General features: G+C 47.9%; 1 protein-coding gene across 1 annotated transcript; it reads left to right on the top strand.

Annotated features, from left to right (window-relative positions):
* The first annotated feature begins 1,144 nt into the window (after positions 1-1,144).
* LOC106898779 (regucalcin-like) lies at positions 1,145-14,954 on the top strand. Its single transcript, XM_014960220.1, has 7 exons — positions 1,145-1,168; positions 8,038-8,206; positions 8,684-8,866; positions 10,291-10,506; positions 12,301-12,432; positions 13,056-13,210; positions 14,503-14,954. Exons 2-7 carry the CDS (start codon positions 8,041-8,043, stop codon positions 14,551-14,553), a joined length of 903 nt encoding a protein of 300 aa, XP_014815706.1. The 5' UTR covers positions 1,145-1,168; positions 8,038-8,040; the 3' UTR covers positions 14,554-14,954.
* The last annotated feature ends 2,744 nt before the right edge of the window (positions 14,955-17,698 follow it).

Below are 17,698 nucleotides of genomic sequence, written 5' to 3' on the forward strand. Positions count from 1 at the left end.
TGGATGTTTGGAGAGGCAGCAGAAAATAAGTAGGCAGAGACACAAATAAGCTCCCTCTGCCATCGCTTTATCACATCGCAGAGGTTCCAGCACCATGAGGTTTTGTACCTGTGCCCCCCCTCACCCCACTGCAGCGGCCATGGGGCGATTGCCAGCACAACACCACAGGGCACCTGATAGTCCTTTTTTGCTGTTGCTGCGCTAGAAATTTAACAGCCACAGCTCGTATGGGCACAGAAAGTCTGGTCAAAGACTAATTTGTCACCACCGGCCAAGAGGCAGTGGGAGACACAGGGAGGATGCGGCCGATGGAGCCCCTCATGGATGGAGCCCCCATGGATGGAGCCCCCGGTGGCCCGGGGCAGACGTCTGGGGCTGGCCTGTCTTTGTGAGTGTGGGAGCTGGAGCAGGTAAAATGACCAGCTGTAGAGATTGTACAACTAAATGCCACCTCCCCTTTCGGTAAGATCACCCTCTGGGCTTTGTCACGCTGGTTTCGCGGGCATCACATGAGCGGGAAGAGCCAACTCTGCCAGGAGACTTGTATTTTTAATCTTACAGAAACGCCCCGGGTGTGCGCCTCCCCGCAGCCTGCGGTGCAGGGGCCGTGGCTGCTCCCCATGCCCCAGCCCCGAGGAGCACAGACAGGTGCTCCCGGCGTGTTTTCCAGCTCCGGTCCCATGACGGAGCGCTGGATCCGGCAAACTGGAGCTGAGAGGTTGCCGGTTCCCTCGATGAGGAAAGGCTTCTTGACTTTTTTCGCTTTAATCCCTCGCTTATTAATAGGGCTCACCTCTTTTGATCAAAGCCTCGCGCTGATTTCAATTAGGGTTGAGCAAGAGAGCCCGGCGAGAGGGAAGGCTGTATCAGGAGGAGCAGCTGCTCTGCCCTGAAGGGTTTCTTCACCCTCGTGACCAAAATCTATAGTCATAGCTGAAGCGTATTTATTCCCAACCAGGCTGGAGTAAACCTCGAGTAATCCTTTGCTGGCAAAATAGCTCTGCAGGAATAAAAGCAGGCGGCACTGACTGCCCGGGGAGCTCCCGTTCTTCCCGTCTCGAGCACCAGGGAGGGACCAGGCCCTTCCTACAAAAGGGCGAAGCCAGGAGAAGATAAGCCTCAGCTTTGCTTTGGGACAACGCGGTGGAGCGAGCGGGATATCACTGGGGTGAGTAGCTACACTTGTGCCTACCCGGGGGGGTTTGATAACTGTGTCCCCATTAGCTCTAGCCCTGCCTGTCGGTATCTCCAAGAGAGGGAGAAGATGATGCTGTCTAGGAGAAGAACGACTTTAAGAGATGGGGGCAGTCAAATTATATGCAAAGTCGAATTTCTGGCGTAATGAAAGCTGGGGTGGACCCTCAAGGGAAATAAGCAACACAAGTGAAACTTGGGGAGTTGCGAAAAAAAAGTGGGGAGCGACAGATTTACTAAAGATTTGCCAAGCTCCGGTAACAAGCTCGGAGCTATTGTCTGAGCACATGCCTGTAGGTAACAGAAGACAAATACAATTATTTAAATACCACATTAATATTTGTGGTGTGCTGATGCCTTGATACACTCTCCCAACTACGCTACGTTGATAAAAACTAGGGACTATAAAAGCAAGAGGGAAGACTTGTATCAGAGGAGACCAAAGTGGCGGGAAAGGAGAGAAGAAGCCACCCCAGAAGGAGACGCTGAGGTGGGGCATCAACCAAAGGTACGGGGGCACTTGGCCAGCTTTGGCCAACTTCACTTTAAACTTCTGCTTTGCAACCCAGCAGGGTTAGAAACAAATGAAGCACGTGGCAGGGGCAAGCTCTTTAAGTTGTGGAAATAATTAAAAGATTAGCTGGCTGGTTAGCAACAAATACATGCACCTGCTGCTGCGGGGATGCACCACTCATTGACGGTGACCACAAAGCCTTTGAGACGTGTCTCCTCTGGAAAGGAAGGCATGCAGGATGTTGAAATGGCGTGCCGAGGGTGGGAGATGCAATACTTCTGCTGGTAGTTGGTGAGGTGGGAGGAAGAGATGGTGCAAAATGTGGTGGGGATGTCCCCAGAGCCTTTGAAGCCACCCAAATAAATCAGGGAGATGTGATCTGTAGCGTTTTCCCAGCTGCTGTCCTGCCCAGTGCTGCTGCTGATCCAGCATCCCAGCTGCTCGCTGGGAAAGCAGCACACCCTTTTTCTTTTTTTTTGTCTTATTTATTTTTTTTCTTAAGTTGTGGTGAAGGAAATGCTTCATCCCGCTGCCTGACATGGTTTTACTTCACCGCAGCCTGTGGTGGGGAAGTCAGTCAAGGCACCAGAAGAATGAATGAGCTGAATGAGAAATGTGGTTTTCTCCACCAAAATTCCTTTAGGAAAAAAACGCTTTGGGAAATATTTTGGTGAAAGGAAAAAAAAAATGACCTTTTTTTTTTTTTTCTGTCCCTGAGAACCAGTCACTTCTCTTTTTAAATGAAAACAGTTAAAATGATCTTAAACAAGAATTTTCCTTTTGAATATGCCTTCCAGCTGAAAATATTGGGGAAAAAAAATGCATTCTCATTTAGGTGAAAAGAAGGAAAGTGGAGAGTAATGTGAAAGATATTGTGAGAGCAAGCAGGGACAGAGGGTTTGTGCTGCAATGAGATGGAGCCCACGGCTCAGGCTGGGAGCCCCAGGAAGGCTGAGAAGGGTCCTCAAGGCACCCACAGTCACTTTGCTTGTAATACAGCGACCTTGGCAGGAGTTTGACTTGGAAATATCACTGGCTTTTTCGCTAGAAGTGGTTGAATTTGTCTCTGGCCAAGGAGTGTTATTTTTTAATCTCGGAATTTGAATTGATGGTGACTGTGATAGGATAATACTAGGTCTATCTGGGATATTTGCTTGTCTGGGAAAAAGGTTCATCCTGTGAATCATTTGAATATCAAATTCAAATTAAAGTTCAAATTCAAATTAAATTTAATTTCATTAAAACCTTGCATGAGTAAAGAAATGCATTGTCTTGGATGCTGGTTGGGGCTGATTGCTCCCAGGTGGCTTCTGCCCTCGCTGACTGTGGTGGGGGCAGTGACCACCAGCAGCCACCTGCCTCCCCCCCCCTTGCTGCTGAGGAGGACCCGAAGAGGTGCCCTGTCACCAAAGTGCTGTGGTGGCTTTGGCTCACTGCCTGGCTTCAATGCTGTCCCCACAGCAAGCCTGCCCTTGTCCCCACCTTGCTAGACCAGCTGCTGGGGGGAGGTGACCCACCATCACCTACCTCTGCTGAGCCGGAGAAGGCACTTGGCATCTTCTGCTTTTGTCTCCCACGGGCGAAAAAACCAGCAGATGCCAAAGAAGGAAAAAAAAAAAACAGTCTTAAAATCCAAGCAAGATCTCACTGTCCTGCAGCATCTGTGGCAATCACAGAGGCTCCTTGCCAAAGCTCTCCGCCGAGGCAGGGATCGGGCTTTGCATATTCCAGTCAAGGAGCCTGGGGAGTAGAGCAGAAGGCTTCCACACAAGAAGGTTGAGGCACAGCTGGGAAGAGGAGCCAAGCCTTAATGATGCTAATATGCCTCAATCACACGAATATTCTTTTCCTTATCATTCAAAGTGACTCCTACAACAAAACCCTCCCATCCATCTTTTATCAACCACCCCTTTTTGTCATCCAAGATATTAATTTGCCCCTAAATTTGGGGAGACTGGGCTAAACCCTTGGGGCGACCAAATGGTGCAACGTCTCAGTTTCCCTCTCCCACTCTCATGACATGAGGAAAACACTGAGCAAGGATTTTTCCCCATCACATGTTCTGCTGCTGGCACTGGGAACCAGACCATTCAGAAGGGCTTTGGGCCGTGCCTCATCGTTCATGTGACTGCTGACTGAATACACACCGTAGAAGGTTCCCTGCTCCCCTGCTGATAACATCAACTATTGCACATTTTTAATCGTCGGGGGAAAACAGCAGCCGGTTTCATTGGGCCAGCGCTGGAAAAGAGACACCATCCCAGGTCTCGCAATATTTTCCTCAGCAGGTGTGGTGTTGTGATGAACTGCAGAGTTTCGCACAGGTGTCCTCCAGCTTCGGGATAAATGCTCAGCTGGCTGACCGAGGGAAAAAGGCTTCTTAAAATTCCTTAGTTTTCTTCCTCTAAAATTCCAGTTGTTTCACGCTCTGCACGTTAAAAGCTTCAGGTGGCTTTTCCAAAGCCTTGGCTTGAAATGGAAAATGAAATGATCTGCGTTTGCATGGGGGTGAGGAGAAGAGAAACAGCAAAGAAACTGGTTAAGACCAGTCATTAGTTTGTGTTTTACCCGGATCTCAGAGGTACTGAAATGATCCATTTTTGTCCAGATCCTTTGGGAGGGGATGGGGACTGAGGATGAGAAAGGCTGTTTTCAAACAGCTGCCAGAAAGAGGTTTTAGTTTTTAGAGCAGACTGGATGTTTTCGCTTTAGTTTTTCATTCCTACCAGGAAATTTTTCTTACGATCTCCAAATTCTGATGACTTTAAACAGTTTAACTTGGAAAATGTTTCAGGGACACCTGCTCTCCATGAGGGCTTTAGGTGTGAATCCAGGAGGCTAACCCACTGCCGGAGGGGCTGGTTGCGTAGAGGATACAGGCAGAGTGAACGTGATGGTTTTTATCCTCGGGGGGTTTGTTTGGGGAGAATATGGCAGGATTTGATGCTTTCTGCTTGGAATTGCTTTTTCTTTTTTTTTTTTTCCCCTGCATGCTCATCTCTGGTGGGTCCCTGCTGTGGCAAGCAGGGTGGGAGGTGTGGAGCAGAAAGGTGCCAGGCGGCAGGATGCCTGGGGAGCCATGAAGCCGGGATGTTTTGAATGAGGCTTTTTTGGGTCATTTCCTCTTTTTTTTCCCTGTGAGATCCTGTGTTCTGTGAATTCCTACTTCTACGTAGCTCCATGGGGTGCCAGCAGGGAGGGTGCAGCAGGAGGTGGGTCACCGGGCGAGAAGGGGGCTGGGGGCTGTATCCCCATCAGGTTGTGGGAACTCTTTTGGAGGGCAGCACCGCCTCTCAGGGTTGGACAATCCTTTCTGTTAGAAGTCTCCATTTTCAGCTGCTTGTCAAAATTAGTGGAACCTCAGCCAGCGAGGCGCAAGTCTTCCCTTCTAGTTCCCCTCTTCTTAAAAACAAGGCTGGGGGGGGTGTGTGTGTGTGGAAATTCGAGCCCAAATATTCAGCTGTTTGAAAAAAACCTCTCCAGATTTGGAGGGAGCACAGGGGTGCTATTTCTTTGATGGAGGGGAGAGATGCTGACAGGGGGGAGTGGAATTTGAGCCCACATATTCAGCTGTTTGAAAAAAAACTCTCCAGATTTGGAGGGAGCACGGGGAAGCTATTTCTTTGGTGGAGGGGAGAGATGCTGAGGCTGGATGTGGAGCTCGGGGAGGCTGGGTGGGACAGGGCAGGTCTCCGCAGTATCACAGGGTGGGTTGGGGTGGCACGAGAGGGGTAAGTGAGGAGATGGTGCAGGGAGGGTTGGTTTCTCCCCCGCCTGTGCCTTGTGAAACAGCTGTCAATGGGGTGATTGCGTACTCCCTGTGTGGCGTGCGGGACGGGGCTGTGAATCAGTATTCTTCTCCCCCGCCTGTGTCTTGTGAAATCTGGCAATGGGGTGATTGCGTACTCCCTGTATGGCGTGCGGGACGGGGCTGTGAATCAGTATTTCACCACGGCTGATCTGCCAAGCCCCTGTTTCTGTTGTTGCAGAAACTGGAGAAGGAGCGGTGAATGAAATGGGAGCTGGTGGGAAGAGGAAGGCTTAAAAGGGCTCGTTGGGGTCAATGAGATCACCAACGAGACAAATACCCACCGGTGGCTGCAGATCCAGAAACTTTCTGCCTCTGTGGGAGCCCCAGGGATGCTGTTGAACCCCATCTTCCCACAGAGGCAAGAGCAGCTCTGCGTTTTCCGAACCACAACACCATGAAGTCAGTGTTGTGCCTCCATGCCCTGGGTCCCAAATGTGGCAGCCACATGGCGCAAAGCTTTAGCCCAAAAAAAGCCCCCTCCTCCAGCTCCAGCATGGCTTAGGTTTCAGGAGGTTTTACTGGCATCTTGCTGCGTATCCTCATTTACACCTCAGACTGATGGTGTTTGCCTGCCCAGAGCAGCTCGCTGCCTGGCCCCTCGTGGCCATTTTTCTTGGAAGGGAGAAGGATGCATTTCATAGAATCATAGAATTGCCCAGACCAGAAGGGACCTCCAAAGGTCATCTAGTCCGACCTCCCCGCAGTCAGCAGGGACACCCCCAACTAGACCAGGTTGCCCAGGGCCTCGTCGAGCCTCACCTTGAATATCTCCAGGGATGGAGCCTCAACCACCTTCCTGGGCAACCTGTTCCAGTGCTCCACCACCCTCACAGTGAAGAACCCTCTCCTAATCTCCAGTCTAAATCTGTTCCCCTCCAGCTTGAAGCCATTTCCCCTCGTCCTGTCACTGCAGGCTGATAAATGGGTTGCTTGGACCCCACCTTGGCTGTGTGACTCCTTGCCATGCATGCCTCCTGGGATTGGGGAGCCGGGAAGATCCCAGGTCCCCAGCCCTGGTGTTTCCACTCACGGTGATTACTGGCTCTTCCCACATACTTCGAAGTGCATTAGTGCTAATTAATTATCTGTAAACCTTATCACCAGCTCACCTCCTAGGAAACAATGCCCGCTTGAAGACGGTAATCCACAGGAACAGTGTTATGTCAGGGACTGGCTGCCTCCCAAGAAATATCTCTCCGATCTGTGAGGAAAAAAATGTGCTGAGGCCAGTGGGCGCAGCGGCGGGGGCGTCTCCACCAGCGGGGACGTTGAGTTGGGCCCTTTCTTTTGTAGGAGCTGAATGGCAGAGGCTATTGCTCACATCCCACACTGCAGCAGGGGCAGGGCAGGCCCAGGGGCTGAGCTAACCTGGTCCAGAGGGCATCAAAGGGGGCTCTGAACACACACATGTGGCATCGGGCACCCTGTGCCGGGGTGGTGGCTGAGCGGCCGTGGGTGCAGCGGCGGTGGCGTCTCCACCAGCGGTGACGTTGAGTTGGCCCCTTTCTTTTGTAGGAGCTGAATGGCAGAGGCTATTGCTCACATCCCACACTGCAGCAGGGGCAGGGCAGGCCCAGGGGCTGAGCTAACCTGGTCCAGAGGGCATCAAAGGGGGCTCTGAACACACACATGTGGCATCGGGCACCCTGTGCCGGGGTGGTGGCTGAGCGGCCGGTGTCCCCAAGGGGACATGGGTTGGAGCAGCAAGGGCATGAACACTCCCCAGGAGGAGCAGGCGTCTAGGATGTGAGGGAGATTCATAGGTGGCTTTGCCCCCAAAGCAGCAACTGGGGTAATACACCCCGCAGCCTGGCACAAGGGTGAAATTCGGAGTCTGCGGCAGGGGTTGGAGCCCTGGCTGGGGCAGTGAGTCTTCACGAAGATGAAACACGTGGAGGGAAAACAAAGCAGCAGGGTTTCAAAGGCAGGAGCCTTCCCCAGGGTTTGCATATTCACACTGAGTCCGTGTGGGAACAGGGCCTTGGTCTGCAGTGGCCCTGGTGGCACACTGCGGTTGCCATTATGGGTGTGTATACATCTTCCTATGGAGCAAGTCAATGCATCTGTGTTAATAAGGCAGAGCCTTGCTTTTCTACAAAAGGGCTTCTGACCTATCAGTGCTGCGGCCCACCGGTCCCTCCCCATGGTCTGGGGGGTCACTGAACCCCAGCTGACATCTTGGTCCCAGCTCAGGGCTGTGCCCCCAGCACTCCCTTGCCTGGAGGCAGGCCTGGAGGCCTCAGCTCAGGTTTAAAGTCTCTCGCCTAGGAAAGGTTTGCTAAGGAGAAGCCTTGGCACTATTAAGCTCAGTTCCAGCCATGAGGCCATGGAAATGTTCACAGGAAACTCCTTGGCACTATTAAGCTCGGTTCCAGCCATGAGGCCATGGAAATGTCACAGGAACCTCCTAAATGACTCTGTCATGCGGGATTTAGAAGTTTTTGTCATTTACAAACTCTGCATGAAAATCCACACAAGAGCTTCTTATTAAATCCGTTACCAACTCTCTTCCCCTCAGATCATGGCCTGCTCCATCAAAATTGAATCTGTTGTGAAGGAGAAGAACAGGATGGGAGAGTGCCCGGTCTGGGAAGAAAGGGAGAGCGCACTCGTCTATGTAGACATTAACTCACAGAAAGTTTGCCGCTGGAGCCCACTCACCAACGAGGTGCAGAGCGTGTCTGTGGGTAAGAGTCTGTACTCACCATTTCATCCTAGGAGTCTTCTCTGTCCACCCCTTGGTAGGAGTCCCACAGCATGGTGGTCTCCTTTATTTCCATGGGGCCACATGCCTTGTCCTCCCACGACGTGTTGCTGAGCATGGTGTGGTCTGAGCCAGGTGAGCAGAGGGTACCATACTCAGGCATGCATGTTGCCTGCCCTTGCTAAGCCCCAATGGGAAGGCATGTTTCCTTTGGGACCTGCAGAGAAAAGGGTACAGTCTTAATGGCTGTATTTGCCCAGAAGGTGGAAGGATTTGGAGAACACAGAGCCGGTGAGTTGTGCTAATGCTCCCAGGGGAGAAGGATCTTGGCATCAGCTCAGCCTCTCCTGGATCAGGGATGTCCTAATCAAGCCCAGATGCCCTCAGTGAGGTGGGGAGAGATAGGGCTGACTGATGGCCCTGGAGCTCCCCACCATCTCCTGCTCTCTCTCACCTGCAGATGCCCGTGTCGGCTCCGTAGCGTTGCGGCAGTGCGGGGGCTACGTCATCGCCCTGGGGACCAGGTTTGCCTTTCTGGACTGGGATACTCAAGAGGTCACCACCATCTTTGAGGTTGAGCAGGATAAACCCAACAACAGGTTCAATGACGGGAAAGTGGATCCGAAGGGGAGGTTTTTTGCTGGTAAGTTCCTGGCAGAAATTTCTCCTGGTGCAAAGAGGAACTAATTACAACGTGTTTTATATAGTGCTTTTTATTCCATGTTCTCAATTCCTCTGTTGAGTTCCCCGCAAAAGCCCCTGTCACAAGCATGAGCTGTCTTGTGAATGCTCTGCTTGGGTGCTGCCCAATGGAGGAGGACAAAGGAGCCTGCATCCTCTGGTCTAGATGAGGACAGAGGCTGTCGACACGGGCTCTCTGGCAGAAAGGCTCCCCTTCTACTTGGCAGATGGTGTTTTCAAACATCTGCCTACGGGGAAGGTGAAAAGCTGGTGAAGGGCTTACACAGGTGGGAAAGTTTCTGGAGACATAGAGGAGGATGCATCTCCTAGAGCAGAAGATGAGCTGTGGCTGACACCTTTTCATGTACAACCTCCCCAGTCAGCTCATGGGAAGCAGGGACATGAGGAGAGATGTCCAGCCTCCGAAAGGCAGGAGGGACTTTTCCCACCGGTTGCAATGCAGCCAGGATGCCCCTGTGCTTTTTCTCCTCCCACAGAAACGATGAGCCAAGCGCAGCAACCTGTGCTGGAAATGGAGAGCGACTGATGGGCCTGAAAATGGCTGTCTTTGTTTTGCCAGCCAGACTTTTCTTCTAACTTCAAATTTGCCAAAAACTAGGAAATTGGTTTGACTCGTGGTTGTGCTCAAGGGCTGCTGCGTCACTAGAGTTAAGGGCAAGAAAAAGAGAAAAACCTGCTTGGCACACCCCTTCCTAGCTGTGCACAGTGGATCAATGCTTTCGACAGGGGTTTTGGCCAAGCGTTGTAAAACAAGCTCATGAGGTCTTCTAAAAGGGGAGGCCAACAGAGACAGCCTGTCACAGTTAAAAGAAGGCATAAATGCCCCCCTTGTGTGCCTCCCAACCCGTTGTGGCAGAGCTCTCTCTTTTTCAGAGAAGACAGAATCAGAAACTAAATAACGAGTGTAATACTGAGGCATAAATTTATTGAGGAAAAAATCTCACTACTGTGGTATTCTCCACTTGCTTCTGAGACCACGGTGATTTACAGCACCTGTATTTTAAGGTCACAGCCCACTTAAATGATGAAAGCAGCCTACAAAGAGCAAGAACAAAAGAGCACCTGAAGCTTGCCTGTATCTCAGCTTTTGCTGTGAGTGAAATCTCAGCCCCTGGTGCGTTGTGGTGCTCCTTTGGGTCCTTGGTGTCTATGTCTTAAATCTCATGGCAACACAGAAACTCGTCCTTGCATTGGCCAGGACCACTTCTGCAGGAGGCAGCTGCTCCTCATCCTCATCATTAACCTGATGGGACCTGGTTAGTCCTTTTCTCCCCAGGACACCCCAGTAATGCTCAGAGGAGAATTTTTATCAAGCAGGAGGAACAAGCTCCTACTTTCTAACCAGCATTCCCGTTTCCATTTCAGGCACGATGGCAGAAGAGACAGCACCGGGGGTCCGAGCGAGGCGGCAGGGCGCTCTCTATACCCTTTTTCCCGACCATTCGGTAATAAAACAGTTAGACCAGGTGGACATCTCCAATGGTCTGGATTGGTCCCTGGACCACAGGACCTTCTTTCACATCGACAGCCTGGCATACGCTGTGCATGCCTTCAGCTATGATGTGCACACTGGAAAGATCGGTACACGTGCTTTTCTGAACTTGGTGACAAGTAGTGCTATTACTCTTTCGGCAGCGAGACCTGGGCGTGTGATATGCAGTGATTTATCTGACAGACCTCATATCTTCCAGTTACAGCTTGTCAGCAGGGTGGCTGATTTTTTCTCAAGTTTAGTTACAAACCAGGTGTATTTGGTGAGCAAACTTTTGACGACTTCCTTCTGGGTAGATGGCTTATATTTAGAGCTGTTTAAAGAGTTGCAGGGAAGAAGCCATTTATACTGCAGAGTGAGAATTAGCTGATAGGATGCTGTTTATTCTTGAGTGCCACCTACTGGAATGCTTTGATTGTACTAGCTCCATAGATACAAATCCAGAATGTGCATGCATCTATGTCATAGAAATATATTTTAAGAATCAAGTTATCATTGTGACTGAAGTTTCCCAATTCTGAAATTAAATTTGCCTTCAGTTGTTTGGCAAATTTCACTTAAAGCCTTCCAGTACCTGAAGGGAGCCTACAGGAAGGCTGGGGAGAGCCTGTTTAGAAAGGCCTGCAGTGACAGGATGAGGGGAAATGGCTTCAAGCTGGAGGGGAACAGATTTAGATTGGAGATTAGGAGAGGGTTCTTTACTGTGAGGGTGGTGGAGCACTGGAACAGGTTGCCCAGGGAGGTGGTTGAGGCCCCATCCCTGGAGATATTCAAGGAGAGGCTCGACGAGGCCCTGGGCAACCTGGTCTAGTTGGGGGTGTCCCTGCTGACTGCGGGGAGGTCAGACTAGATGGCCTTTGGAGGTCCCTTCCGGCCTGGGCGATTCTATGATTCTATAAATTCATTTTCTAGACAGAGATTATTTTTTTTTATTATAATATCTGCAAAAAGGAAATGTAAGTGCAAGCAAAATGGATGTAACCTCATTTCAAAACATTGTGAAACATTTTTGTGCTGTATCATCCAGTTATATTCCGTGGGAATTTAAATGGCTGAACTGCCTTTGTGTAATCATGGGTGAAAATCATACAAAATAATTACCATTACTCAGATCTCATTTTGCTGAGAAAATCTATTTCTACAGATTTTAGGAGCTGAGTTTTCTAAAGAAGATTCAATGCTATTTTTTCTCCCCCAAATACAAAAAAATGAATGAATTTGAGTTTCCTGGCCTTGGCTTTATGCTGGTGACCCTCTGTTTTTGGGTGGTGTGATGGCCAGAAGGCGCTGGGTCAGAGCAGGCAGACTGCTGCCCATGGGCACTGCTCCAGGGTCTGTGCATGTCCCCACTGACCTGTCTGCACTGCAGCCTGGACCACTAACACTTGGTGTCCAGGCTGAGTCAAAACGGGTAGCTTGATTGGCCATTAAAATAAGAGAAGTTCTGGATCTTTACCCATGAAAGATTGTTTATTACCTATATTTAAATTCAAGTAGCTACTTATGTGATGTATTGCTCATAAAAAGACGTCCAGGTTGGCATGAGCAATGAAAGTCCAGGAGAAGTTACTGCGCTTGTGGCAGTCGCAGTACAGAGGTCAGTTTGTGGGTTAACAAGAGCGACAGAAGCATTTTGTCCTCTTCCTTGGTAGAAAAATAGGAGCCCTAATTCAGTATAATCTCAAACTGGGGCTTGTTTCTGCCAGGCTAAGTTAGGCTTTTAACACATCTGCTAAATGCATATGTGATATAAATCCTGCAGCACGTCTTTGTCACAGAAAATGAACTTACATGTTTCCAAGAGCGTGGAAGATGTTAGGCTGGGATCTGATACAGAACTGGTAGCAGCCCACGTAACACCGGCTTCGTAACTCTCCCTGCAGCCTGCCCCAAACTCCTGTACCATCTAGAAAAGGAGGAGAAAATGCCCGACGGGATGTGCATTGACGCGGAAGGGAAGCTCTGGGTGGCCTGTATTGATGCTGGGAGAGTCATTCGTGTAGACCCAGAGACAGGTAAGGCCTCCGCCAGCATGGCAGCCAGGAGGAATGGTTTGAAGGTGAGATAAGGAGGTGTTGTTTAGTGCCCATTCATGGGTTGCCATGAGCATTTTTGGTCCAAGCCCTGATCACGAGGAGAGCACTGTTCCCCATGCTGCCTCCCTGATGACGGGCATCCCTGCTCCCAGGATTTGCTGATGCAACACACTCACTTCTTAATAATGCTACTTTTTTTTTTTTAAAAAAAGAGCACCGCATATCTAACTGTGAGAAACATTATAAACCTACCATTAAAAAAGAAAAAAATTTCCACATTGAAATGTTTAACTGGGAAATGCTGTTAGGGAATGGCAGCCATCCCAGGTGCCTCTGCCCTTCCTGGCTTCAAATACTTACTGTTTCATTTTTGGAAATGAAACCTTGCAGATACAGGAGGGAGGCTGAAAAATAGCTAGAGATAAGGCAGATGAAAGAATTTTATTTCCCTACAAACTGTCCTTTAGGAGATGGCCTCTGTTTGAAGGGGAGATGTCTTCTGAGTAAACGCCACATCTGTGCCATGTGCACTAATAGTACGTTCATATTTACGTGCTCCCTAGAGAATGGACATTAGGAAACAATTGCACATTTTTTGCCAGGAAAAAGAATCCAAACTGTGAGGCTGCCTGCTTCAAGGATCACCTCATGCTGCTTTGGTGGAAAAGACTACTCAGAAATGTACGTGACTTCTGCATACGATGGACTGGATGAGGCCACCTTAGCCAAGGAACCTCAGGCGGGAGAGATATTCAAGGTGAGCAGATCTTCTTTCTTTCCATACATCAGCCCTGCCAAGCCTCGTGCTCTGAGAGTGAGGTGCCCTGGGATGCCCTCACTCATCCCACCTGCCTGATGTGCTGGTCCAGATGTGTTGCTTGTCTCCTGGCCGGGCACAGCTGCTTTTGCTCAGCTGCTCATGCATTTGGAGGGAAGATTTGGAGAAATTGCTAGTAATAGTGTCAATATGTTGGTTAGCAGGCATCATTATCTAGTTGGGATCTGAGGGCAGCCAGTGGATCTGGGTCTATCTTGTACAGCATATTCTGTAATACATTGTAAGGAGCTGGGTCTTGCTCCTATCTCTTACTATATTTTCATCAGTTTTGGAAATTTCACTCCATTCTCAGTTTTTAATTGTGCCAGGAAATCTAAATGTCTACAACACAGATTGCTCCTTTAAAAATTAAATGCTTAAATTCACCAGGGTGAAATTTTGCAACTTTTCGGATTTTTTTTTAGTCTGTTAAAAGTGGTTGCTACGTTTTGAGAAACTAATGATTCACAATTTTTTCCAGGGCTCTTGATTCTGAAACTTGTTTTTCTTTTCATTTTTCAATCCGTAAGCAAAAAGTACATCACGGGAGTAAAATCCGGTTCTTAATCAGAAATTGGGGTTATTCTTGTAAAGCTGACCACAGCATGAATGGGAAGGGTTGTAAAAGAGGGGAAATGAAAACAGAACAAAACAAAACATAACAAAAACAAAACCCAAACTGTATTATCAGCTTTTCAATAGAATAAAGACATGTTCCAGGAGGGATGGAGATCTAGTCGGGGATCTAGGACCTTCTAGTTGAAAGCAGTGCTTGGAGCAGATTTCTAATGGCTGGACACTGATAGATTTCTCAAGCAGCAGAGTTTAGGACCTTACAGGAGAATTAAATGAGCCTTACCTTTTTACCTCTGTTCCTCAGTTCTTCAGTTCTGGAAGGGAATTAGTACTTTCCAACCTTGTGTTTGTCTTGTATGGGGAGAGCACCTTAAAAGTTACTATGACTTGTTTGATTAACATGGAGATAAGGATAACATGTAAGGATCACAGTTAACGTGTAAATTAGCAAAATTATTGATACTCTTTAAGATCTTAATCTTAAAAAGCTCTAAAGAAGTCCATTTATTGACTCTTTGTGTTCCTCTTGAAGAAGGGCACGCTCCATGTAGGGGTAGGTTGCAATGATATTTGCTGTACAACACTTGAATGTTTTCATTGTACTGAGTTGGAGATTTATCTGTTCCCTTTCTTTCATTTTTTATTTTTTTAAACAGATAACAGGCCTGGGTGTGAAAGGGATCCCACAGAATTTCTATGCTGCTTGAACATTCATGCTCAATAACAAAGAAGAAATGTTTGCATCTCGTAGTAACTCTGACAAGGAGAAGTCCAATGAACTACAGAATTTATCTGTGTGAGGATTTCTACACCCACATTTGAGAGCGTGCTTGTTTGGAATTGCAGATATTCCTTCTTCTGCGGGCCTGTGGCTTGGTGCAATAGCTTAGAGAGGTAAAGCTAATCTGTGTCACACCTGGATAGCTTTTATGACTTTCCATAAACCTCTTCAAACAAGAGCTTAGTTTTGTTGAGCTTTCTGATGACCAGCTCTGGATTTTCAAGTCTGTGTGGTCCCCGGAGCAGAATCTGACTCTTGCATGTTACAATGATGTACCAGCAATGGTATGGCAGATTTTAATAAACATTTTAAGAGTCATGACTTGAACTGGACTGCTGCTCTGCTGTGGGACTTCACCCAAGGTGTTTTCTTGGTGATCAGACCTATTTGTAGTATCCAGGCTCAATTTTTACATCCTTGCTAGCCTGTTTCCATTTGCCTTGTCATGAATTCTTCTGTATTCTCTTTAGGACACCATTTATGCTGCTGAAAATAAACTATGCAACCACATTTAAAATATGATTACGGATAATTTTTTTCTGCGTTCAGATATTACCTTGAAAGTGCTAAATGACCACACATGGGCAGGGTACAAGCAGGGTGTGAGCTACCAGGGTGACCTGTGGTACTAAAAAGAGATGCTCCTTAGAGTCATCCTCTCAGGGGTCATATTTGCACTGATACATGTGGATTTCCCTTTGATTTATGTATCTTCTTATTGCATGTATGGCTTCACGTTTTTATTCCCCTCCTTACAACGCTCTTCCTCTTCTATTTCAAGTGTTTTCCTCCTTTTCCCCTTTTCCCTTTAGATTTTCTTTTTCTTCCTTTCTCTTCCCCCTGAGCTTCTTTCTCTACTTAGAGTAATCTCACCTTTTTATCAGCTTTCTTCTGTCTCTTTGTGGTCCATATTGCTCAGTATTGAGTTTGAAGTCCTTGTCCTTGCCTTCAATGATGTGTATGTCTGCCCAGATTTTTCATTGCATTAGCCTCATCTCCTCTTTCTTATCTGTGGGGTCAAATCTGGCCTACCAACCTTTCTCCCTTTGCCCACACTATGGAGGATTTTCTCCCACACCAGTGACTACACCAAAGCTGACTCCTGAATTTCAAGTTTCCCCAAAGGCCTCAGCATACCTGCAGTGAGCCAGGTCCTGTCCAAAAGCTGGCCAGACTGAGCAGGTGAGCAATGGGAGTGAAGAAGCTGCTCACCCCTTCCTGTTGCTTCTACTGCATGGTCAGCAGACAAGGCAGAAATAGCATCTTACATGTAAGTAAATGAAATGCATTTTGGAAAATGCCAGCAGATGAGCCTGTGTGAAAACAGAGAGTGCTGTGGAGGGCATCTCTCAGTGTTTCCTGGGTTTGTGCAAACCTGGGCCCCAACAAGGCTAGCCTTGTCTCCTACAACTCCATAACCTTCAGTTCATTGCACAGTGAGCAGGAGCTGATTATACCACGGTGCTGCAGAAAGCACAATGTCTAGGTGTATTTTTAGAGGCTATTTAAATGACAATGCAGTACTATGCTGCATTCACTGAACCATTGTGATCCTTTCATTATTTGAGAATGCTTGAGAACTGCAGATATCCAGTGTGATCCAGCTTCTGCATTGGATTTGCTGTCTTTTTGCTGCCTGGGAAGATACACAGCACATAATACATTTTCAGGTCCTCAATGCTGATGCTACGTGATGTTACAAAGAAGTCAACAATACTCATCCTTTACCAGACCAGATGTTTCAGTGTCTTCTCTGATATATTTGGCCTTTCCACCACTGCTATTCAAAGCCTTGAGGTAGCCCTCAGATGCTATGAGCAGGGAGTAAGTACTCGATGCCTCATGAGGATTATTTCCCACAATAACCTATGCATGGAGGAGCAGAGGAACTGTGGTTAGCCATGCAGAAATGTTAGACACAGTTTCCATGGGGCTGCATGCAGATTGCTCCAAGAATTAGCTGTTTTCTTCAGAACTAGCATCCCTCGCCTGGCCCGGAGTCCCTCATAGCAATTTTTAAAGAGCAAAGCTGGGTTGATTTCTTCCTTTTAAGATATCTGTAATGCCCAACTCTCTTATGTGGTAGCCTTCTGGCCTGTTGACAAGCAGAAGGTTCTGAGCTCTGATCAGATAGAGGGCAGGTCAAATGACATGTCCCAGGACAACGTCCTACCTGTTTGAAAGGGGATGTGACACAGAGAAGGTTAGGTGGTATATTTTGCCCCTCTAGTTGAACTGGGCCACAATTCAGAAAGAAATTTGAGATCCAGGGGGCCAAGAAGGGAGCTTTATTCACTAAGCACCATTGAATATACTTGGCCATTGAATGGGATTTTCCATTCAAGGCAGTTACCCGACATCTACTGTAAAACCCACATTAGGTACTTTTCAGACGCTTAATCTAGGTGATTACTTTAGGTCATTATCAAGTATTTTACTTCTGCACTACTTGACTAAATAATTGGTAAAACAGGGAAGAAGCCTCTTGGCCCATTGCTCTGCTTCACTCCTACCTTGCCCTGGAAGGGATGGGAGTCCATAGAGCTGCACAAAGACAACTTGATTGAGAGATAAAAAGTTCACTCAACAACTGAGCCGTTGTTTTTTTCCCTAGTCATAATTCCAACAGTAATTAAGCTGCTGGGGCTTCTTAAGAGCAAAGATGTTAAATGCCCTTTGGCACCATGTCAATGCCAAACTGGTATAAGGAACATTGACAATTAGGCAAGATTTCCTGTTTACCCCGTCTGGAAAGGAATGTGAAGGCAGGATGTTTGGAGGCAAGACAAGTGTCCTAACCTTTAATTAAAAAAAAGTAGGAAGTGTGTGCAGATACCTTATTTAATAAAAAAAACCTCAATTATTTGCAAAATTGCCAATCCACTAGCCTATTTGCTCTGCCATAAAAGGAAAGTAGATAGTTTTGAAACAATTTTCTCTTGAGAAATTCTTAATACCCTCACAGTTTTTTTTCTGGAGCTTCCCCAGGCATGCAAGCAAGGCTTACTGGTTTGTAATTCTCCAGCCACTCCTTCCTCCAGCTCTCTAAAGGGAGGCACTGTGCGTGCTGC

Source organism: Calidris pugnax, unplaced genomic scaffold (genome assembly GCF_001431845.1).
Source record: "Calidris pugnax isolate Ruff unplaced genomic scaffold, ASM143184v1 scaffold188, whole genome shotgun sequence".
Taxonomy (NCBI): Eukaryota; Metazoa; Chordata; class Aves; order Charadriiformes; family Scolopacidae; genus Calidris; species Calidris pugnax.